Source organism: Podarcis tiliguerta (genome assembly GCF_965153285.1).
Source record: "Podarcis tiliguerta genome assembly, chromosome: 16".
Taxonomy (NCBI): Eukaryota; Metazoa; Chordata; class Lepidosauria; order Squamata; family Lacertidae; genus Podarcis; species Podarcis tiliguerta.
In genome coordinates, this window is record NC_139549.1 from 3,284,857 (window position 1) to 3,308,621 (window position 23,765).

Here is a 23,765-nt window from a genome sequence, read left to right on the forward strand (position 1 = left end):
GTACAGAAGAGACAAGACTCTCTTTGGGGATCTGGCCCAAATAGCTTTCCTCTGGACCCCACAACTGAAAATGCAGCTGAGTGCCCCCTTTTGCTGCACCACAGCTGCTTTAGGCTCCATCAGCATCCATACCCTCCCGGTAACCTCAGCATCATACAGCTGTGCTGCCTTGGGCTGATGGAAGATGAAAACACCTGGATGGAGGACACCAGGTGTATTGGGCATCCTGCCTGAAGCTCCTGTTAATTTACAATGCGCACAAAACGTCAACCTGCCCCATCCAGCTGTCATTCTCCATAATAAAAACACAGCGTTTATAAATCCATTTCCCTGGCTTTATTAAATGTTCCACGTATGTACATTTTAGAGATTAATCATTTACAGGTCAGCCCACCCTGTTTCCTTCTTCCCTTGAGTCACTGGGGTGGGGAGCGGGGTGGGCATATTGGGGGCTTCGGGGAAAGGGAGGGAAGGCGTCGGCCACAGAGGAGAGTCTTAAAACTTCAACGGAAAAAAGTAAAACCAGAAGTGGCATGAAGGGCGGGGGAGGCTCCCACGTTCTTTCGTCATGTCAAAATGCTTTTCATTGTTCAGACCATAATACGTTACGATTTTTAAAAAACTCTCAAACATGCAAACAGTAGAAAAAACATCTCTCTTTTTGTCTTTCTTTTGTCTCTGTTTTTTACGCTGGCAGTGAAAAATAAAAACAAGTTCTCCCTTGTTTTTTGAGTGTGCAGCTGGGTTCAACCGAAGTAGCAAATTAGGGGTACGTAGTGTGTCTTGGCGCCGTCAGAGAAAGCAGGATTCAGTAGCTATCGATACGTTTCCAGAAGGTTTAAAGTCAATGGTCCAGGAGAGGATTAGCTTGCAACCAACGAGCCAACCGGAAAGAATGTTGCCAACCTGAACGGAGTTGTCGAAAGGCTTGAAGCTTCCACAGTTTATACTCTTGTTAGGAATCAGAAGGAGCAGGTGCCCAGTAGTTTAGCCAACGGACGAGGAAGTGAGGAAGTTGCGGCAGCTGCCTGGAAGTCCAGGTAACTCTCGACCAAAGTGGATCATCGGTCAACCCAAAGCATGGCACTTCTATGTCTATAAAGATCCATTTGCTGGTGACCAAGAGGCCGGATCAACCCCTTTCCTGTCCCTAAACAACGGTGTTGGCCTTTAATTGCTGTCCTCTTTGTTAATAAGGAAACCTCAAATTTTCAAAGGGCGGCTATAGAACGTTCAATGTGTTAAAGGAAACATTCATACCTTAAAAGAAAGAAAAGATGTTATCACCTAGAAATCAACATTTCTGGATCCAAGTGTTAAAATGGGGGAGGGTAGGGGAGGTCTGTGTTATGACAATTTTTTTAAAAAAAGTGGGGGTGGGGTGTAGAGATTTTCATTCTTTAGCTACATATTGGTGTTCCTTGGTTTTTTCAAAAGAAAAAAGGTCACATTGATGATGTGGCTTAATTAAAAACCATTTTTTTGCACAGTATAAAACAAACACAACCCAGAAACTATAATACAGTGAGGTAAAGAAAATGAAAAGCAAAAAATAATTCACCCACAATGTATCTTCAGAAAATAGCAACACAGTGATTTAAGAAAAAACAAAAACAAATTAAGCACATTTTTTTCTTTTTAAAGAAATGAACAGACAGCATAAAATGGCTATTAGTCTGCGTGTTCACCTACTAATCTCCTGTACCCACAGATCCACAGGGAAGTGAAAATGGTCTCATCCAACATTGATTTTCTTTTATATATATATCTATATATCTCTATATATATCTATATATATAAAAGAGAGAGGAAAAGAACTCTTTCTCGGGATCAAGCGGGAAAGCACTCAGACTTCCATCAGATCCAAGTCAGCATCCTCAAAGCCGTAGAACGATTCTGTCTCGCTCTCCCCTTCAAAGAGCTGGTGGAGGATCTCGGGGTTGGCGGATTCCTCGGCTGGCGCGACCGATGCCCCGTCCTGCAGCTCGGCCTCTTCCTCCTCCTCCTCTTCCTCCTGCGGCTCGTTGTTGAGCTTCAGCTGCTCCTCCAGCGAGGCAATGAGCTCCTCCTGCATGTCGGCGTTGCGGGTGGGCGTGTTGGCCGTGCCGTCGGGGCCCGGCAGCACACTGGCCACCAGGAAGGACTGCTGGACCAGTTCGGGGCAGTCGCTGATGACCTCGAGCGCCTCGGCCAGCCAGCACAGGACCAGCTGGAGGAGGATGTCCGAGTCGCACGTGGAGTCGGCCATTTCCTTGGCCTGCTCCTTCCACTTTTTGTGCAAGAAGTTTTTCACGGTCCTTTTGATGCAAACGTCCAGCGGCTGGTTTTTGGAGCTGCAGCCGGCGGGGACCACGGCCGGCAGCGTGTTGGAGGAGCTCAGCACGGAGAGGACCTCTTCCGAAAGGTGCGTCCGGTGGCAATCCAGGACCAGCATGGCTTTGCTGTTCTGGCTCTTTATGTGCTTGTGCCACACCGTGGAGGACCAAGACTCCATGATCTCGTCGTCGCTGTAGCCCCCCTCCTTCACCTCCAGCACAATCGTCTCCGGGACGTTGGCGGCCTGCTCCACCCGGCCCCGGTAGAAGACCAGGGTGGGCAGCACGCTCCCGTCAGCCAAGATGGCCAGGACCACGTCGCACCAGGGCTCCCCCGTCCCCACCGTCTGCAAGGCGTTCTCCTTCCGGTCGTCGCTGCAGAGCACTTCCACGTCCAGGAAGAGGGAGATCTCGTCGATGGCGGCGATCATGGATAGAGGCAGGTCCTGGGTGTGGATCTGCCGCTGCACGAACTCAATGAAGCAGCTGGCACTGCCCTCGACGTCCTTGGGCAGAGGGTGGGCCACCGCCCGGCGGTTGTGCGTGCTGAGGTTGTGCCGGAGCATGAAGCGGACGGCCCACTCGTAGGAGATCTTGAAGCCGCCTTCCAAGGACCGCCCGATCTTCGTGGCCTTCTGGAAGAGGGTCTCCTCGTTGACTGGCAGCTGCTGCTCCCGCTGGGTGAGCACCCACTCTGCCAGTTTCTCCTCCGCCTCGAAGCTCAGGTACTTCCCCTCTGACAGGGAGGCCACGTTCTCCTCCTGGAAAGCCTGGAACCGCCGAAGCCAGCGCCGGATCCGCCGCGGGGGGTTCTTGAAGTGCTCCGCCGCCTGCTCCGTGTTGCAGCACAGAGCGAAGAGGACCACCCGTAGCTTCTTCACCGAGAGCTGCTCCTTTCGGCTCGCCGGCTCAGGCACTTCCTTCGCCGGCGGCTCCTCGTCCTCATCGTCCACATTCAAGCACTCGTCTTCGTCCTCCTGGATGGTGGCGGGAGCCGGAGTGGGAGCGACGACAGGGGGTCTGTTGACGGCTTCAGGCGCCTCCTTCTCTTTCTCGTCCTCAGGCAGAGGCGAGGCCGTGTTCACGGTAGCAGCTTTGATTGGCGGGTAGGTGGAGCTGGGGGCCTTCACACCTCTGTCAAATGGCTGGGCAGGCCTGAAGGGTGGGAGGAAAAAAGAAAGACAGGGAAGATCCTTGAGTATTTTCCTTTCTTTCTTTATCTCATCAAGTTTACACACCGCTTAAGGGGGGGGGGAATCTCAAAAGCAGTTTACAAAGAGAATAAAGCAATAAAATTGTTAGTAAAAACCATACAAAACAACTCTCAAGATGATTCAAAAGAGAAAAACCACAGCAATTAACATGTATCTACATTCTGCACGTCTGGGGGGGCTGAACAAAAATGTTTTCAGCAGGAAGCAAGAAGAGTACAGTGAAGTCAATACACAGGGAGTCTCAGAGTGTGGGTGCTGCCACAATGAAATATTTCTCATAAATGTGGAATGGGTATGATGTGGCACTTGTAACAGGGCCAGTTTTGCGGTAAAAGAAAGAGAAAAATCCCTCAACACACGGGATGAGGGGCAGAAGAAGAGAATCTGACCAGATGGGAGGAAAATTGGGGGAAATTTACCTTGCGTGCGAACTCCAGGTGGAACCTGTTAGAAAAAAGAGGAAATAAAAGTATTGAGAGGCTGAGCTTGCACCAGGCGGCTTGTTAACAAGGGACACACAAAGGGGCTGGGTCACTGGCAACAGGTGGACTCACAGCACAGGGGCAGAGGAAAATGCAGGGGCGTTCTGGGAACTATTAGCCGTACCCTGAGTCTGCACAGCAATCCATCACTACCCTTTTCCATCAGCATACAAACTGCCTCTTAGGATGGCGACAGAGAACCAGCTGCAAGCAGCTCACAGACACCATGCCATACTTAGCCCCGCCCTGGCTCCCTTACGCACCAGACTAGCTACCCCATTCTCTCCCTGCCTATTCTGCCTTCCTGAAACTGGCCTTGCTCTCCTGACGGCACCCTCTTGTTCAAGCCTGCAAGTCTGTCTTGCCCCTCAGTTAAGCGCCGCTGTGGCCTGGCGATCTTCCTGGAAGAGTCCTGGACCTTTTTGTACTTATCTAGTGGGTGACACCATTGCCTTCCCTTTATTTCCTGATCCCTTGTTGATACCCCAATGTGTGTGTCTCAAGGACGACGACGAAGAAGAAGAAGAGTTTGGATTTGATATCCCGCCTTTCACTCCCTTTAAGGAGTCTCAAAGCGGCTAACATTCTCCTTTCCCTTCCTCCCCCACAACAAACACTCTGTGAGGTGAGTGGGGCTGAGAGACTTCAGAGAAGTGTGACTGGCCCAAGGTCACCCAGCAGCTGCATGTGGAGGAGCGGAGACGCGAACCCGGTTCCCCAGATTAGGAGACTACCGCTCTTAACCACTACACCACACTGGCTCCACAGGACAAGTTCTGTGGACACGTTCTAAGAATTAAACCCAGATCCATTGCTCTTTGAACCCAGAGTTTCCTAGGCAGCTGCCCCCAAGTACTTCTATCGCAGTCTCTGAGCTTGTTGGGAAAGGAAGAGCAAAAAGGCTGGAAGTATCAAGGCAATGGGAATGGTGGGGATGGCAGAGGGAGTAGAACTGCAGCAAGGGCAAGAGTGAAGTGTTCAAACAGGCTTGCAATAAAACAGAGAGGAAATGCCTCTCTCTCTCTCTCTCAAAAGAGAGTCTCAGTTCAAAACCATGGGAAGCTGCTACTAGTCAGTGGGGGCAATACTGAGATGGACCAGTATAAAGCCGTTTCCTAGGTTATAAGACACATGTGGTGGTGATAATTCTTTTTGGTGAGGAACTCTGTTTAAATGAGCAAACACTGGGAATGGAGGAGTTGGGAGGAGCCATGCTGCATCATCCGATTTCCACCTGCCCCCTCCAGCCCTCACCTCGTAGGAGTACGTTGCTGAATTCGTGCGAGGGGTTGAAGACAAGGTGCTTGGCCATCGCGTCGCCTTCCGATGTGGCAAAGAGACAAGCCGAGCAAGCCAATCGCACTCCGCTGTGAGGCAGAAATGAAAAGAAGGAAGGTCATCCCTTGCGGTAGGATCTTGCCACCAGCAAGCATATTTGATTCCCAAACATCTTCCCTTGTAGACAAACAACAACACCCCCTCTTCCCTGGCAATGCACATCTTGATTTAGCTGCTCAGAAGATAAATCACATCAGGGTGGGGAACTTGAAGCCCCTTGATGTGATTCTTTGGCGATCTTGTTATAAGTTGCAAGAATTCCAACACATTCATTACTTACACACACACACACACACACACACACACACACACAGGAAAACTGTCTAAGCCTCACTGATGAAGCATGTCAGAAAACAAGGTTTTTAAAACAACCACAGACCTTGCAGGGCTGGTTTAAAAAGTTATTAATTCAATGTTCGAAAAGCCAACCCCTCAAAGTGCTCTCTCCACTAAGGCTGGAGTCAAGCATTTTGAGCTGAGGTTCTGCAGCATTTGTACTCCAGACCCAGGAACTGCCATTTGCGATCAGCACAAAAGCGATTAGATAAATCACACACAGGAAAGCTCACGAGGCAAATCTACACTACAAAAATACAAGTCGTAACACCAGTTCAGCTCACAGACTTAAAATGGTCTAAACCAGCGTTTCCCAACCTGAGGCCCGCCAGCAGAGGCTTCCTGATTCATGGTTTGCTTTCTCCAAACAAACCACAAGCAAAGTCCTCATTGTCATTGCCATCGCTTTCTTTAACCTGGCGGGGTTAACCTTGCACATGAACCAAATCCCTCTCGTTTTAATTGTCATAGCTCCAGCCACCCTGCAAGGAATTCTGGGAACTGGAGGTTGCTGAAGAGGCAGAGAAGGCATTCTTGGCTTGACCACCCCCAACTGGGCCAGCGAGTTACAAATATTAGGTGTGAGAGAAGCACTATTAAGGCAGGTTTAGGTCCACGGTGTAGACGAACAGCACACCAGAACATAAAAAAGGTGCTAGCTAGCAGGTAAAGAAAGGAAATTATTGTTCCAGGGAAATTTCTGCCTTACCAAGCAGTGTAGTTTTTGAACAAGGCCAAGTACTTCGGACTCTTGCGAGGAACGTGGTTGCTGGTAAAAAGAGAGCAAGCAAACACACCCAAATGAGGAAAGAGAGCAATTCTTAGGGACTCCCACAAGCCACCCACTTCCTTAACCGGGCCCAGCAAACACTTTGGCCCAGCAAAAGCGGGTGCACAGGTCCCAGAAAGAGAAGAGCAGGCACACTCTTGCCCCCTCCCACTTCAGCCGGAAGGGAAGAGTTAGTTGCTGCACCAAAAGATCAGAGCAGGAGGAAGAGAAAACCGCTTGGCCTGACTTACTTGATCATGTGGTTGGCATAGGCGCGGGAGCAGCAGGTGCTGTAACGGCATAGCGAGCAGTGGACGTAGGTGGGGAAGTGGTTTGGGAAATCCGGGATTTCGAAGCTGCACTCGAGACACGTTTGCCGGCCAAGGACGCTCCTGCAGAGAGAAAAAGGGCAGCCGGTCAGGGGCTGGGTTCCAACAAAGGATGTGGGTTTTGCTAAGAGGGTTGCAGGAGGCTTTGGACCACGGTTGATGAAGCGGCAGGCTAGTGCCGCAGCTGTGGACTCCTTCCCGGCTTGTTGTCCTGTATCGCCTTAAGCCATAAGGACCAGACACTTGCGTTAAGAGAAAAACCTTGAAAATGGAGTCCTATTGCATTTTTTAATAATAGAAAAAGCCAAAACACCACCAAATTAAACGAGCAATTCTGTAAAGGATGTTTGGGTCATTGTGTACCCAAGTCAAAGTGCAGGATTTGGATTTTGTAGCTGGAGTGCCACAACTAGCCAGGTGTTCAGCTCACAGCAGAGAAGGCTTACTCCTTGCTCCCCTGGCTGGGACAGTGCAGGGAAGCATCTATACCAGGGCTTGGGAGAAACCTCAGGCCGAAGGGCCAAATACAGCTCCCAAAACTCCCTCCAGCAAGCCTGGACAGCATCAGCCGTCGAATGCAAGGAGGAAGCTGCAGAATCTGAACCACTGAACTGTACAGTCCCCCCCCCCCCCCGCCACAGACTGTTATTATTTCTAAGGGATATTTTAGTGGGAAATTTAGTAATGAGCTCTGACATCTTCCTGACGGCTTTCTTCTGGATGTTCCTCTGGTAAGGTGGGCACAGGAAGTTGGGCTGGGGGTCCGCCGAGGCTGAGAGCAAGGTGGTGTCTTGGAGGAGGCCTGGGGGCATGTCGTTGGCAGACAAGGGCACCGTCCGCGGCTGCCCTCGGGAGGCCCTGATGGTGACCTGTGGCACAGAGGACGAGAGAGACTGCAATGAAAACACTCGAGCGCTATACAGATACAGATGGGGTTTCAAAAAGGAAAAAATCTCCAAATGATTCCTGTCCCTCATTGGCATAGCCCCACCCCTGGGGAAAGTGGGAGGGGTTACCCACTCCCAAGAAACCTTCCTCACCAGCTGAGGGGAAGCCAGAAATCGATCAGCATTAAAGACGGGGACAGAGGAACTAGCTGGAAATGTATTTTATTCATTTCTTGTATTTATATCCCACCTTTCAAGGTGGCCTACAGTCATCTCCTCCCCATGTTATCCTCACAACCGCCCTGTGAGGTAGGCCAGGCTGAAAGCCAGGCCAGGATCACATCTAGTCAGCTTCATGGATGCTGAATCCTGAAATCCAGAGCTCTACCCACAACAGGAAGATGGAGAGCCCAGGGAAACTATGCAAACAAGTCCACACACGTTTATGGTCCACAAACATTTCAACCAGCCTGCGTATCACTTTGTGCCTTAAAAAAGAAAGTGGCGTGGGGAACCTTAGTAATGTCTGCCTGCTAGATTGTGCCGTGAGGACTGCCTGTCTGTTCCCGAGGCCTGGCTTGATTTAAAAGAGAGGTGGGGGTGCTTCTGCCCACCCCTCGCGCCCCCCCCCCCCGGTGTCCCTCTCCATACCTTGGTGCCTGGTTTTAGCCCCTCCAGCTGCTTGGGCTTGCGGAAGGTTTTGTGGTGCTGCAGCTTGTGCTCAATCTTGTCCTTGGCAAAGAGGAACTGCAGCCGGCACTTGTTGCAGTGATAGATGCTCTTCTTCTGCGGGGGGAATTGGAGTGGCATGGAAGAGGAGGAGGAAGAAGAAGAAGAAGAAGAAGAAGAAGAAGAAGAAGGAGAAGAAGAAGAAGAAGAAGAAGGAGAAGAAGAAGAAGAAGGAGAAGAAGGAGAAGAAGGAGAAGAAGAAGAGGAGGAGGAGTTTGGATTTGATATCCTGCTTTATCACTCCCCTTCAGGAGTCTCAAAGCGGCTCACATTCTCCTTTCCCTTCCTCCCCTACAACAAACACTCTGCGAGGTGAGTGGGGCTGAGAGACTTCAGAGAAGTGAGACTGGCCCAAGGTCACCCAGCAGCTGCATGCAGAGGAAGCGGCAACAGCAGACAGTGGCTTTTGTCGTAAAGGGAGGGTGGGGGACCCGCGGCCCCTCCAGATGTTGCTGTCATCGCCAGTGTGGTCACCACTTGGCTGGTGTTCTTACCCACCATTACATATCCACAACAATCCTGTGCGGTAGGTTAGGCTAAGAGGCAGTGATTGGCCCAAGGTCACCCACAGGGAGCGCCATGTGGCCAAGCAGGGATTTGAACCCTGGTCTCTTCCAAGTCCTAGGTTGACATTCTAACCCAGGGGTGGGCAACCTAAGGCCCGGGGCCGGATCTGGCCCAATCGCCTTCTAAATCCGGCCCGCAGAAGGTCCAGGAATCAGCGTGTTTTTACATGAGTATAATGTGTCCTTTTATTTAAAATGAATCTCTGGGTTATTTGTGGGGCATAGGAATTCGTTCATCCCCCCCCCCCAAAAAAAAATATAGTCCGGCCCCCACAAGGTCTGAGGGACAGTGGACTGGCACCCTGCTGAAAAAGTTTGCTGACTCCTGTTGTAACCACTACCCTCAGGACTCTCCTGCCGCATTCTAATGCACAGGTAGGCTTCAAGATAAAAATAACAATAAGGGTGGGAAATCAATAATTATTTCTATATCTCTGCATCTTCCCCACCCCCACCCCCTTTAGAATTTTTAGTCCTGGTTTTTACTTTCTCTTACATTCACCAACTACCCCTTAAAAGGGAAGCTGAAACCAGATACAGTGGTGCCCCGCAAGACGAATGCCTCGCAAGACGGAAAACCCGCTAGACGAAAGGGTTTTCCGTTTTCAGAGGTGCTTCGCAGGACGAATTTCTCTATGGGCTTGCTTCGCAAGATGAAAATGTCTTGCGATTCCTGGGGGTTTTTTTCCGCTCCCCACCCCCTTTTTCTAAGGCACTAAGCTGCTAATAGCCTTTTAGCAGCTAATCCGCTAATCCCTTAAGCCTTTAATAGCCGCTAATAGCTGCTAAATCACTCATAGCGCTAATCCGCTAATGGGCTTGCTTCGCAAGACGAAAAAACCGCTAGACGAAGAGACTCGCGGAACGGATTCTTTTCGTCTTGCGAGGCACCACTGTACAGAGTTGCAAGACACCTCTGGGAAATGCTTTGGAGACCTCTATGGCCTCAGGGGTTGATCTGAGGAGGAGGAGGATGGTGGCCTGCATGGCATTCCCAGTCACCAAGGGGACCAGGCGAGTGCTTCACCTGCAAGGCCAATTTACCTGGTGCCTCATGAAATGCTGCTGGAAGGCGTTGCCATTCTTAAAGACCTTGAGGCAGTAAGGGCAGAGGAGGTGCCGCGTGTCCTCGTGGACCATTCGGAAGTGGCTGTCTACTTCGGAGTAGAGTGACGAGCGGTACTGGCAGACCTGGAAGGAGCCATGAGCACAGAAGCAGGGATAGACTTTTTTTTTCTTTTGCAAATTACAGTACAGTTAAAAAAAAAAAAAAAAAACCGCAACGCTGAAACGAACAGTCACAGATTTCTCGTATGTTACAGTATGTTTCTGGAAAGAAGTGATAAGCATTAAAATCAGGTACAGCAACTATCTGATACAAGCCCTCCAAATTCCAGCATGGGTAGCTGGAGGCTGTGAACTCTCAAGAGAAGGATTGGACCCTTCTTGTCTGGCATTTTGCCTTCAGCAATGGCTTATTGTGGGAAGCTCATGATTATTTTCGTAAACAACTTTGAGGCGGTTTTAAAAATTAAAACAAAATCAAAATCAAGAGATATGTAAATAAATAAGGAGTGTGCAAAGGCCATGGCTCTTCCATATCACTTTCTCCCCCTGCACAGAAACTCGCATACACCAGAGACTGGTATTCAGCGGTAGACTGCCTCTGTGCATGGAAGTTCCATTCCTACTACATTGTAGCTAACAAAGGGGAGAGCAGGCTGGCGAGACGCAGTGTGGATTCTCAGTTTGCTGAAGCAAACTATTTTTTTTTGGGGGGGGGGTGTTCTCCATACCTGGCAAACGTAGGGCATCTCCCCTGGCTTGTGAGTGTCCTTCATGTGCTGCAGGAACATGGGCTCGCTCTCGAAAGCCCATTCACAGATCTTGCATTTTGCTGTAAGGCAAGAGGGAGTCTGTCAAAAAGGAGGACGCCAGGAGGATTCAGATGCCACCCCAAACGGCAGAAAGCTTGCAGGGCCTGGCCTGGGAACAAAGTCTGGGTTGAACCTCAGATAACCATCCCCTTGCCCCATTAAGGGTCCCTGTTGGTCATGAAACAAAATCAGGCAATGCAGAAATGTGCCTGCAAAATAATTCATATTTAGGTTTAGTTTCCCATTCTGCTGGACCCAACTGCAACTATGCTTAATTACATGAAGCTCAAAAACGCAAATCTTTCCCCTATCGCCTCCTGCAACCCCCTTGGGGCAGGGAGCAGCTCCTGGTACTCTGCAAAGTCAAATGGACGCCCTGTAAATAATGCCACTGTTTCCTGCCCTGTCTGTGGTGAGCAGAGCGGACAGTCCTCCTCTGCACCAAAGGAAAAGGGAAACCTCTGAAGGAAGCATTTTTTCCAGTGCAGGCTGTGACCATTGTGGAGACCCTTCCCATATCCCCCTGCTAGGATGTTTTGTGGGGGGGGGGGGGACGACGGACAGGGGGAGACACTTTGGGGCAGAGCTTACTGGTCGATTCGTAGGGGCTGTGTACATTCTCCAAGTGGCACTGGAGCTGGAAGGGCGTAGAAAACTGCCGGTAACAATGCTGGCAGATGGTGTGGACGTCCACCTCGCCGTTCTGCTGATCCAGCTCGACGTGGTGCTTCATGTGGTTCATAAACCTGGAGGGGTGGGGGAAAGGAGCAGACCTTTCTGTGGTTACTTTAGGGCAGCGGAGGGAGAAATCTCTTCCAGCTTGTTTCTCCTTGCTGCTCACTGCAGACAGCAGTTCCGAGTGCAAAGTGTGCCTCTCTGAATATTGGTTGTTGGGGAGTGCTGGCATTGGGCTTGTGTCCCGATTGTGGGCTTCCTGGAAGAGGCACTCTGGCTGGCCATTGTGGGAAAGGGGATGCTGGAAGGAGATGGGTCCCCTTTGGCCTTTGCAGATCCTCAAACGGGACCCGAGCAGAAGAGCCTTATTCCCTCCTGCAGTTCCCAGCAACTGGAATCCAGAAACATTCCTGGCTCTGTCTGTGGAGACAGAGCATGGCCATCAAGGCTAGCGGCCAAACACAACAGATAAACCTCCTTAAAGTGGTCTGGCTCTCTTGAAGACCAGAGTGGGGAGTCTGTGCCTCTCCAGCTGATAAAGGTAAAGGTACCCCTGCCCGTACGGGCCAGTCTTGACAGACTCTAGGGTTGTGCACCCATCTCACTCAAGAGGCCGAGGGCCAGCGCTGTCCGGAGACACTTCCGGGTCACATGGCCAGCGTGACAAAGCTGTATCTGGCGAGCCAGTGCAGCACACGGAAACACCATTTACCTTCCCGCCAGTAAGCGGTCCCTATTTATCTACTTGCACCCGGGGGTGCTTTCGAACTGCTAGGTTGGCAGGCGCTGGGACCGAGCAACGGGAGCTCACCCCGCCGCGGGGATTCGAACCACCAACCTTTTGATTGGCAAGCCCTAGGCGCTGAGGCTTTAACCCACAGCGCCACCTGGATGGCAAAAGTCCCACCACCTCCAGAATCTTCCCGAGGGCCACACCTCCTCCTCCTCCTCCGGCTGGCTTTGCCGCAGCCCTTTCCCCCTCCCCTCCCCGACAACGCTTCCCCCATCGCCGTTTTACCGGATGTTGTTCTTGAGCCTCTTGGTGCAGTGCGGGCAGCGGAAGGACGTTGGCACCTTGGGGAAGTTGAGCAGCTGGTTCACCTTCCCGCCGTCCCGGCCGTAGTAGAAGTCATCCACCAGCATGATCAGCTTGCTCTGCGCCCCGTCGCCCGTGCCGTCGCTGTGCTCGGAGACTTTGGCTGGCGGCGAGAGGGCGGGGATGGGGGTGGAGGAGGGGGGCGAAGCGACGGCGGCTGCTTTCTCTGGGGAAGGGGGCTTGGGGGCTTGGATATTTGGTTCAGACTCCAGGGGCTTCCCTTTCTTCAGGAACTCCACCATTTCAGGGCAGCAGTACTGAGGAAAGAAGGAGGAAGTCCTTGAGTTAAAGTTAATATATGAATGAAAGAAGAGAGCTGCTGCATCAGGCCAGCCCAGCATCCTGTTCTCACAGTGGCCAAGCAGATGACTCTGGGAAACCTGTGAGAGGGATCCCGTCCGTTCCAGCAACTAGTATTTGGAAGCATTCCTGCCTCCAACTGTGAATTTGCTGAAACAAAGGTCCTTTCTCCTTTCACTCCTGAATCTCACTGCCTGAATCAACTTTGCAGGGTGACATCACCACCGCCCCACTCCCTGAACTCCCAGTTTTTCAGCGACAGCCCTCGACCTGAGCTTCTGCTCTGGGCAGACGCCATAGTCCTTTGACTCTTTAATCTCGGCTGCCAGCAGGGTGTAACGCTGCAATGGCCTTGATCTCATCATTCGGGAAGGGGGTTACTTACACACATATGGCCTCTTAAAGCTTCAGTGACTCTAAACTGGGCATTGCACCGGGGACAGACTTTCCGCCCGCTGTCCTGAAGGTCGAAGGCGGGGATGGGGGAGGAGCTGACTGTAATGGGAAGAAAAAAGGAGAAAAGGTCATGGCTAGCATCCAGAAGCCCTGCAACTACCTTTTTGGACTTCTCGCTTGGGCTGGTCACATTTTCCCTTTCCTTTCACCTGGATCTCCCTTCCCACCCTATGTAACAATGGAGGACAGAGCTATCCAGGCTGTGCTGTCAACTCTCCCATAGCGCACCCCATCTGTTTCATGCACATAGGAGTGGAATTGGGAGGGCATATTTGCCTGGCACCACCCCCAGAGTGAGTGGGAGGAGTCACCCACATAGTACCACCCTCCATCACTAGGGAATTCCTGTTTTCTGTGCAATGGGCCAAAGTGAAACTTGATGCTGTGGTTTGGGACCAAGTTACAGTCGGAACCTGCCCAAGCCCAGGCTGCTGGCAGAGCTTACCTTTCTGCGACGAAGACTCTGAGATGCCTGCTCTCTGAGGGACATGGGCCGGGCTGTTGTTGGGGACCACAATGGGGCCCGAGCTCTGGCCGAGGGAAGGGACCGTGTTCAAGGTGTTCACCAGCTTTGCCACCTCGTTGCTGTTCTCCCCCGTCACCCCGGGCCTTTTCACCGTCACAAAACTTGCAATGCTCACTGTCAGGGAAACAAGCGTTTTTAAGTTGAAGAACAGGGAGATGGAGCAGAATATTTTAATTATTATTGTTAGATGGAGAAAGCGGGAGAGGGCTGGTAAGCTTTCAAGGTATGTTACAGGGCAGGCAAAGCAGTTAATAGAAAAACATCGACTATATTCCCTTTGGAAATATAGACCCAAGCGATTTCTGCGTTTTGGTAACAAAATACAGGAAGTGCATTCCTTCCACACACACACACCCTTTCAAAAGAGATGAATCGGTAGACAGAGCATCTGCTTTGCATGTTCAACCCCAGGCTGAGCTGGGAAAAGGACTCCCATCTGCTGCCAGTCAGTGTAGACAATTCTGAGATAGACGGAGCAAAGGTCTGACTTGATATAAAGCAGCATCCTAAGTTTCTTGGAATGAAAGACAGATAAAGGCTTGCAAGAGTGAGAGACGTATCCTGTAAGCCTGCTGAAATGGCAGGGACAGGAAAGCCATGGTCTATCCCTTCCCTCTTGCAGACTGGATTTTAATATCACTTTATTTCCCTCCTTTGACTTGACATCTAAGGACTGGTAATAAGAAACTGGAGAACACGGAGCCCATTGGTCATCGGCCTTTGGATGGATTGGCCTAAGTACCTTTTGTATATATGGAAGTGAGGTGTTATTAACAGGGATGTTGCAAGGACAATGTCAGAGAATGTATCATTTAATAAGCAGGAGCTACTGGGCTGGGGGCCCCGGGTTCAAATCCCTGCTTACTGGGCGACCTTGGGCCCATCTTTTCTCAGCCTGAACGATCTCACAGGTTTCTTGCGTGAGGGATGAAATGGTGGCAGTGGAATCATGTATGTGCTATCCTGAGTTCTTCAGCGGAAGGTTTTCTTCTTCCCTCCCCATCCCTTTTTCCTTTTGTGCCATGCCTTTCCAGGCTGTAAACCTGAGAGGCAGGGATTGCGGCATTTTTTAAAAAAATTGTCACCTTTTGCAACTGAAGAGTAAATGCATAGATGCTTTGAATAATTTTTTAAAAATGTCATTATCAAATAGTCTTGTAAATGCACTGGTTAAAGTTAATCATTAATCGACACGAGCTGTTTTTCTTATATTTGCATACTTTCACATTTTCCCCTTCCCTGGAGTCGAGCGGGAGTGTTTTTCCTTAGCCCACCTCCCAATCAGATGGACAAACACAGAGCATTTGCTGTGCCATGAGCCCCACATAATGCAGGGGCCGCAATGTTTCCCAGCTCCTCCAGACAAATGAGGACCAAAGTAATACCCTTTTTCTTTTTCTTTCATTTTTAGTTTCCCTCTCCGCGGGAAGTCTTACCTAATTTGGGGTTAGTAGCTTGAGTGGACTGCCCTGGCTGCTGTACAGTTAAGTGTCCCAGTGCGGTTGGCTGTGCTGGAGTAGGAGTGGTGGTGGTGGAGGAGGTGCTGGGAGAGGACTTACTTTGCGGTTGGGCCTGGGACTGCGGTACTGTGCTCCGGATGGTAAGGGTGGCTGGAATGACCGTCGTGAACGTGTTGGAGGACGGCCGGACCGGCATGGCCGGACCAGGTCTCACCTGGGCCATTTGGGAGAAAACCTGAGGGACGCCGACTGCAGGCTTCACAAACTGGGTGCCTGGGGCTGCAAAGGAAAGGAGGGCACAGTTACCGTCCCGTCGGTCCTCGAGACTCTCCTAAAACAAAACTTATTAAGGAGGTACTATTCCTCCGATGGATCAAATCAGTCAGCTTGTTCGTTTCCATTAATTCTAGAAATTCTAAGCAGTTCCAGGAGACTCTCCTGGAAAAATTATTACTGCTGTTATAAGGAAGTGCCCTTCCACTTATGGGGCAAATCAGTCAACTTGCCCATTTATGCTAACTCAAGGCACTGTAGAGCCATCTCCATATAGATGGAACGGGAAAGTCTCTCAATTTCTCGCTGCGATTAACCAGGGTTTTTGTTTTGTGTGGTTTTTTTATTTTTACTAAATACATGTATCCTGCAAACACATCATCCTCAATCCACTGGTCAAGAGGTGGCCATACTTTGTAGATCACTGCAATAGGAATCTAGGAAATATTAAGCTTGGAAGACATTTTTTACCTGCCCTTCACCCTAAGGTCCAAGGGCGGGTTACAACACTAAAACACAATATTAAAAACAGTTTAAAACAACTTGCTCGCATTGGCAGAAATATTATTTGTACAATTCTCTAAAACAATTACATATTGGGCTGTTGATGTTTGATAAGATTTAAAAACGGATCTTAATGTTCTTATTTTTAATGTCTGTGTGACACAAACTGCACAGGCTGAAACCAAGGGTGGCGGGAGATCGCCTGTGGTCCTCTAATTGCTGCTGGACCACAACTCCCAGCAGCCCCAGCAATCAGAACGGCCATTGGGCAGGGATGAGGGGCTGGGAGTCCAGCAACATCTGGAGGGCCACAGATGTTCCCCACCCATAATCCGTAAGAAGGCAGTCTTCCCTACCCCCAGCATGGAAAATGCGCTCTCTCTTTTCTCTTGCTTTTAACAGAAGTACGCAGGAAAAAACCCCTGCGGACTTTAAGCCATGACTTCAGTCAGCCATGAATCCTGGCTTACCATGCAGTGCAAACTGGTTTTGTGGCTGAGACCTGGTGCGGCCTCCACCTCCTGCTACCCTCTTTCTACTCCTGTACTTTTTGTCCCGCCTTTGATAAGCCTGCCCTCGCGCTGCATTTTTTGTAAACCCATATGAGGCAGAAAGATGCTAGATAAGTGAACCTCTAGGATTATATATATATATGAGGGTAATATATTCATCACACTTTCTTTGGCTAAAGAGACACAGGTGCAAAGGTGCTCTGTACCTTCAAAGGAGGCGGGGCTGGGACTAGGGAAGCCCCTCCCACTGAAAGTGGCAGCAAAAACGTGAAGCTTTTCGCATAGCCCTGCCTCTGCAGCCCATACTCTGGTGCTGGAGGGAAATTTCCTGGGCCTCTTTTCTTCCCTTTTGACACCTACTGGCCCAGCAGCCTGACCCCTCCTCACTGTCACAGTTCCAGCCTCTGCTTTACCTGGGACAAGGGTAATGGGCCGCACTGTCTGGCCTTGCTGTACATTCAGGACAATCCCAACCTGGTTCATCGCGTTCTGCACAGGCCGGACGTTTCGCACGGGGAAACCCTGCAACGTGCAAGCAAAAAGAAGTGGATTTAGCAGGCTTATCTCAACAGCAGGCTTGGGGGCAGACAATGAGGACTGCTGCATGCTGCAATTCCACAGGAACTAAGGGACCTGGGTAGACTTGTCTAAACACAAACATTTTTAGCATTTAAATTAAATACAAATTGTACAAATAAATTAATAGTGCAGAATTTTTTTACATAGAATTGTTCAGTCTGGCACCGTATTTTAGAGGTTTCTGAATTATTATAACATTGAGTAAAAAGTGTACACAGCTCTGGGGATGAGTGGATTCTCTTAACATTTCAGTCAGCTCATTGATCAAGCCTACTGGCCCAGTCAAAGTCTACCACGGAACACAGTGACAGGCCAATGGTACCATCCACCAGCTCCAAATGTGAAAAAGAAATAAATGAACTACACATCTGCATAAAAACAAACCAGGAATGTGCCAGGTACTCATAAAGAGTTATCAACAGAAGAACTCTGTCGGATCCTCAATGTGGCAACATACAGAGTGGTCCAAAAGTATACTGCTTTAGAATCCACTTTCTTTGTGCGTGACTCAAGTTCGCAATCATCATTCACAATAACAGTATAATAATCCTTTTATCTGACTCCACTATTCTTTCCAACTGCCAGCCTGAAATTTAACTGCCGCTTTGTTGTGTGTCAGTGATGTGTACCCATATAATCTGTTGTGGCGAATTTCACTGATTCAACTGTATACCTACTTTGCGGCCCCCCTGTACTTCCTGCAGGAGCCAATGAGATGCCTTTGGAAAACCCATAAGCTGGGCAAGAAGGGGGGGGAGCATACCCTGTTGACTGCCCCCCCAGCAACTGGTATCGAGAGGTAGAAGAGGTGCTGCCCCTCCCTCACCTGAGTCGTGATGAAGATGGGCTGACTGGTCACCGGGGAATTGGTCACATGGTTGGCGTTCTGCATGACCTGCACAGGCCGGAGGACTGGTTGTGTCACCACTGTGCTGAGGCCAGAGCCTGGGTTCTGCGTGAGGATCAGAGGCTGCCCGCCTTGCTGAACGAGAGGAGTCCCAGCTGGACAAAAGAGAAGGACAAGTGGGCAAAATCGTCACTGTCACCTGCCCTACAACTTCCAACTTCAGGTTAGCTTTGTCACTTCAGGGCCAAACAGTGGCTGGGAGGACTGTTGGTGGAGTCAGAGGCAAAATGGCGCTCCAGCAGGATGGAGCAAATTATCTACTGCATATACACTGGGATTCCCAATATTATTTGAGGGAAAATACAACTTCTTAAAGTGGCACCAAAGCATGAATGTGGCAAATGTGAAAGTGGGTCATTTACTTAATTGGCAGGATTGGTACTGGCCACAGAATCCCGTTTTCCTTGGCGAAGTATTAGGGTGAGTGGGATATCTGAAGTGTGTGGCCTGCAGATCCTAACACTTGCCCCCAAACCAAGATCCTCCCACCCAAAGCCTCTCCCCTTACCGCTGTTGTTAGCAAAAAGCGTCACTAGTGTCTTCTTTGTGCTGTCGCTGTTGGGTCCTCCACTGCCGCTGACAGATGTGGAGGTTGTGAGGCCGCCACCAATGGATGCGTGAGCGACGATCGGCATTGGGGTGGCAACTGGCTGCACGCTCACCGAAACTGCCGGGAAGGAAATTCAAAATGGTTTACTGCCTGCAGGTACAGACAGAGAGGACACCCACATGGCTTAGCTCCTTGTGCAGAAACACTTAGTGACTGACTGACACCAGGAAGGCACCTTCACTCTATTCCTTTCGGCACCTGCTAAAAAAACCATTTTTGTTTAGGCAAAGTCTATCTAGACATCTGGTATTTAGCTCATCATTGATTTTAATTATTGTTTTAATGTTTTAAACAGTTCCCTTTAACTATTCTTACTGATAATTTAATTGTGATGAGGCTGCATTTAAATATTTTAATGTTTCAATATTTTAATTGTTGTATTTTAATCTTGTTTTTCAGTTGTATTCCTTCAACTTGTTTTTATTATTGCTTGTTAGCTGCCCTGAGCCCGGGCTTGGCTGGGGAGGGCGGGGTATAAATAAATATTATTATTATTATTATTATTATTATTATTATTATTATTATTATCTTATTATTTCTGTAAACCACTTTGAGATTTTTTGCACTTTCTTACAATGAAGCAGTACATAAATTTTGTGGGGGGAAATAAGTATCTGCCAACAATGAAAGGCTCTGGATCTGAAAATCAGTGCAGCAGCACTGGAAGGGAACTAACAGGATGGAATGGTCCTCCACACCAAAAATAAATAAATAAATTTACTTACTGAAAATAAAATAAAAACCCCTGCAGACAGAAAATCAGCATATGATGGAGCCTTATCTCACTCTACTACACTAGTTGTCTATATGCAAGGATTCCTTCTTTATTAGAGGAGAATCCAAACCGATGAATGAACCCCCACCTTCAGCATCAAGAGTGATCCTCCACTGAAAGTAAACAAACCAATAATCCCAGCGCAGAGAAAATTAGCATGTCATGGCTGAGGGTGAAAGTTGATAGCTTTCCACATGCAGGGACATATTTGGTGTCCTGTGTAGAAGCAGGCTGGGAATGTCCCTACCTGGAAGTCTGGAGAGCTGCCGCCAGTTTGTCCATAATACTAGATGAACAAATGGTCTGGTATGGTATAGGGCAGCTTCCTATTGACCTCTCCAGAACCATGGGGATTGGAATATTGCTATTATTTTTAAGGGAAGGTCCACAGCCTGGTGGTGGTCATCTGCTTTGCATGCAGAAAGTCCTAGGTTCAAGCTTCGGCATGTTCAGGTAAGGCTTTGGAAAGACATCTTGTCTGAAACTCTGGAGAACTGAAACAGTGTAGATGATGCTGAGCTAGATGGGCCCAAAGCTTTAGAGAATAGCTTCTCTCTCTGTCTCTCATAACCTTAGAACTTGGGGATATCCAATGAAGTTGAACATTGGAAGGCTCAGGACAGATAGAAGGTAAAGGTAAAGGGACCCCTGACCATGAGGTCCAGTCATGACCGACTCTGGGGTTGCGGCGCACATCTCGCTTTACTGGCCAAGGGAGACGGCGTACAGCTTCTGGGTCATGTGGCCAGCATGACTAAGCCGCTTCTGGCGAACCAGAGCAGCGCACGGAAACACCATTTACCTTCCTGCTGGAATGGTACCTATTTATCTACTTGCACTTTGACGTGCTTTCGAACTGCTAGGTTGGCAGGAGCAGGGATCGAGCAACGGGAGCTCACCCCGTTGCAGGGATTCGAACCGCTGACCTTCTGATCGGCAAGTCCTAGGCTCTGTGGTTTAACCTACAGCGCCACCCGCGTCCCTCTCAGGATAGATAAAAGAAAGTATTTCTTCATGCAGTGCATAGACTATGGAACTCGCTCCCACAGGAGGCAATGATAGCCACCAAGATGGATGGCTTTAAGAGAGGTCTGGGCAAATTCTTGAAGGACAAGGACATCAATGGTTACCAGCCACAATGGCTAGGCTCTGCCTCCACAGACAGAAGCAGCAACGCTTCTTGAATACCAGTTCCTGGAAGCCACAGGAGAGAAGAAGACTCTTGTGTTTGAGTCTTGCTTACAGGTTTCCCACCGGAATCCAGTTAGGCACCGTGAGAACAGGCCACTGGCCTGATCCAGCAGGGTTGTTCTTATGTACCTGCAATCATACAGCTCAGAAAAAAGATCGAACATCTCACCAGCTGCTTCTCAGAATCTAAGACCCAAGTCTCACATACCAATCTCAAATTGAAGCTATTCTTTATATCAGCCAGAAGGCAGGGAAGGAGCAAATCAGAACAGCCAGACAAGAAGACAAGCTATTAAATGTGCCAATCTGTTACGCCCACAAGGATATTAATAGCTAGGGAAGGAATAATGGGGTTCCCCCCCATGTGTCTTTGCATGTAAGACTAAAGAACAGAGACTGAATTCCATTGGTAAAGGGGTTGAAGATAAAACTATCAATATCATAGCATTCTTATACAACTCTATAGTGGAACCACACTGGGAAACAGTTCTGGTTAGTTACCACACCTCAAAAAGGATATTGTAGAGCCAGAAAAGGGCAAGCAAAATAACCAGGACTATGTGCGCAAAACTGGACCAACTCTCTTTCCAGGAAAGGCTACAACATTTAAAGCGCTTTAAGTTGGGAAAAGGGGTGAATAAGGGACGTGATAGAACTGCATAAAACAATACATGCTGTGGGGAAAGTGGATAAGGGTATGTTTTCCTTGCTATCTCATAATACTGAAACTCAGGGCTATCCAAGCAAGCTGAATTGGGGGAGATTAAGGGCAGACAAAAGGAACGACTTCTTCAAACAGTGCACAGTTTAACGGTGGAGTTCACAACCACAAGAAGGGCTGATGGCCACCAACTTAAGACAGCTTTAAACGGGGACTGGCCAGATTCATGGAGGAATAATGCTATCAAAGGCCCGCTAACCACAACAGCTTTGTACAACTACCTTCCACTGCTGGGAGACAGGATGTCTTTGAATACCAAGTTATAAATGGGGAGAGGTGCTGTCACACACAGGTGTTGCTTGTGGGCTTCTCAAGGGCACCTGGCTATGATGATTATTTATTAACTGTGTGCATTACTTCCAACAAAGTCTTTAAGGTGACTTACAAGATACAAAATAGGAAATACAATTTAAAAATCCATAAATACAACCGCATAGGAATATCAACGGCCATTTTACAAAGCTGTGCGAAAAGGGTTCCCATAAACAACATTAAAATCTGTCAGCAGAAGATGATAACTCCCCAAACCCTAAAAACCACATCACTGTTAAAATTAATAGAACTGCTAACGTTTAGCGAAAAGCCAGGGAGCTCGCTTGCCAGGAAGTATGGCTGGAGAAGAGTACTGGAACTCTCTGCTCCGCTAAGACTTGACAAGCCTTTTGCTAGTACAGTCATACCTCGGGTTGAATATGCTTCATGTTGAGCGTGTTCGAGTTGTGCTCCACAGCAACCCGGAAGTAACGGAGCGCATTACTTCTGGGTTTTGCCACTTGCGCAGACGCTCAAAATGACGTCACGTGCATGCGCAAAGCGGCGAAAAGTGACACGCGCATGCACAGACGTGCCTTCACTAGTTACATTTGCTTCTGTATGCGAACGGGGCTCTGGAACGGATCCCATTCATATCCAGAGGTACCACTGTAATAAGGATAATTCTGGAAGGACCACAGCTTAGTGGCAGAACATCTGCTTTGCATGCAGAAGGCCCCAGGTTCAACCCCACCCCCTGGCATTGCCAGGTAGGGCTGGGAATGTCCTGTCTGAAACCCTGCAGAGCAACTAGAGTCAGCGTGGAGTCTGAGTTATACAGATCAATTCTGTCTGGGTATAAGGCAGCTGCCCATGTTTCTCTTATGAATTAATTGTCAAATTCCAGGAAAATCTTGTTCCAGGCCCACCTGGAAGGGACATACATAAAGGCTCAATTCATGCATTATGAAAATGGTGAGACACAGAAACAAAAATAAATGCAAGATTTCTTTTTTTTTAAGCATTTGGAAAATGAATGCTGCAGTACATCAGATTGGAAGGCAGATGAATTATTTAAACTGGGTATGGATGGCATACTACCCGAAATGAAAACTGCCAAGCAACGTAATGTAGAATTTGTGTATCATCTTACACGAGTTTTGCTTTGTTTTTTTTTTAAGAAGGAAAGGAAGAGGATCATTACCTGTAGCGGTTTTGTCAACCAAATTGTAATCTTCAACCACAGAGTCCTCAATCACATCGCTGATTTTCTGCCACGGCTCCAGCTCCTCCTCCTCACATTCCATAAATAGGTCTGTGTCCGCCATCCTGGGGGTGGGGGAGAAGAAAATAAAATTTCTCAATCTGTCTTTTGTGGGGGAAATGAAGAGCTGAGGCCTAAGACAGGAAAACATATGCTATCGGTCCAATGGAACGGTTCTCAAACTTCCTCCCCTCTGGGAACTCTCTCCGCGTTCAATGAATGTAAGAGTCCTGCTGGATCATCTCAGTGGCCAACCAGATGCAAATGAGAAGTCCACATAAGGTGGACATGAGCACAAGGACACTCTTCCGTCCACATCCCGTTTCCAGCAACTGACAGGCACAATGCCTCTGACAGTAGTGGTTTCAGAATTCCTTATGCATTCTAGTGGCCCCCAATTCTTGTTCAACACCTGCCTAAGGCTGGTCAAATACCAGCACCCTGACTGTGTACTGAGATTGTTGGAAGGATCTCTTCTCTGTATTCCACTGCTGGGGGAATGTGGCTATGTGGTAGTGCATGGCAGGGCCTTCAATGTGGTGGCCCCCCAAATGGGGACAGCCCTTCCCTTACAGGTAGAGCCAGTTCCAAGAGCATTATTATTTCACCTGGGCATGTAAAGTTTTGTAAAGTTGATGGTTGTTTTAATCTGCTCTATTTTTCAATGGTATATTTCAGCATGTTGTTTATTATTTGTTTGTTTTTATCTGTGCCCCACCAGAGAACAGATGAGAGGACAGATTATAAATATTATTTAATAACTAAAGTAAAGAGGAAATCTTGTCAGATCTTCCACAAAGCCATGATGCTGAATGTGTTTGA

General features: G+C 48.9%; 1 protein-coding gene across 4 annotated transcripts in view; it reads right to left on the reverse strand.

Annotated features, from left to right (window-relative positions):
* Positions 1 to 321: 321 nt before the first annotated feature.
* Positions 322 to 23,765, reverse strand: part of POGZ (pogo transposable element derived with ZNF domain) — a 38,122-nt gene continuing 14,678 nt past the window's right edge. For 3 of the 4 annotated variants that reach the window (XM_083416431.1, XM_083416432.1, XM_083416433.1), the window contains exons 2-19: positions 22,884 to 23,008; positions 18,639 to 18,797; positions 18,050 to 18,225; positions 17,058 to 17,166; positions 15,332 to 15,634; positions 13,815 to 14,009; positions 13,299 to 13,408; positions 12,536 to 12,870; positions 11,434 to 11,588; positions 10,762 to 10,862; positions 10,010 to 10,156; positions 8,322 to 8,456; positions 7,480 to 7,652; positions 6,706 to 6,846; positions 6,395 to 6,454; positions 5,266 to 5,378; positions 3,949 to 3,973; positions 322 to 3,470 (exon numbers count right to left, since the gene is read on the reverse strand). In XM_083416431.1, coding sequence (XP_083272557.1) covers positions 1,847 to 3,470; positions 3,949 to 3,973; positions 5,266 to 5,378; positions 6,395 to 6,454; positions 6,706 to 6,846; positions 7,480 to 7,652; positions 8,322 to 8,456; positions 10,010 to 10,156; positions 10,762 to 10,862; positions 11,434 to 11,588; positions 12,536 to 12,870; positions 13,299 to 13,408; positions 13,815 to 14,009; positions 15,332 to 15,634; positions 17,058 to 17,166; positions 18,050 to 18,225; positions 18,639 to 18,797; positions 22,884 to 23,007 — 4,185 coding nt within the window. In that variant the 5' untranslated portion in view covers position 23,008 and the 3' untranslated portion in view covers positions 322 to 1,846. The remainder of the gene's footprint in view (positions 3,471 to 3,948; positions 3,974 to 5,265; positions 5,379 to 6,394; positions 6,455 to 6,705; positions 6,847 to 7,479; positions 7,653 to 8,321; positions 8,457 to 10,009; positions 10,157 to 10,761; positions 10,863 to 11,433; positions 11,589 to 12,535; positions 12,871 to 13,298; positions 13,409 to 13,814; positions 14,010 to 15,331; positions 15,635 to 17,057; positions 17,167 to 18,049; positions 18,226 to 18,638; positions 18,798 to 22,883; positions 23,009 to 23,765) is intronic. The other variant, XM_083416434.1, reaches the window with a different exon arrangement.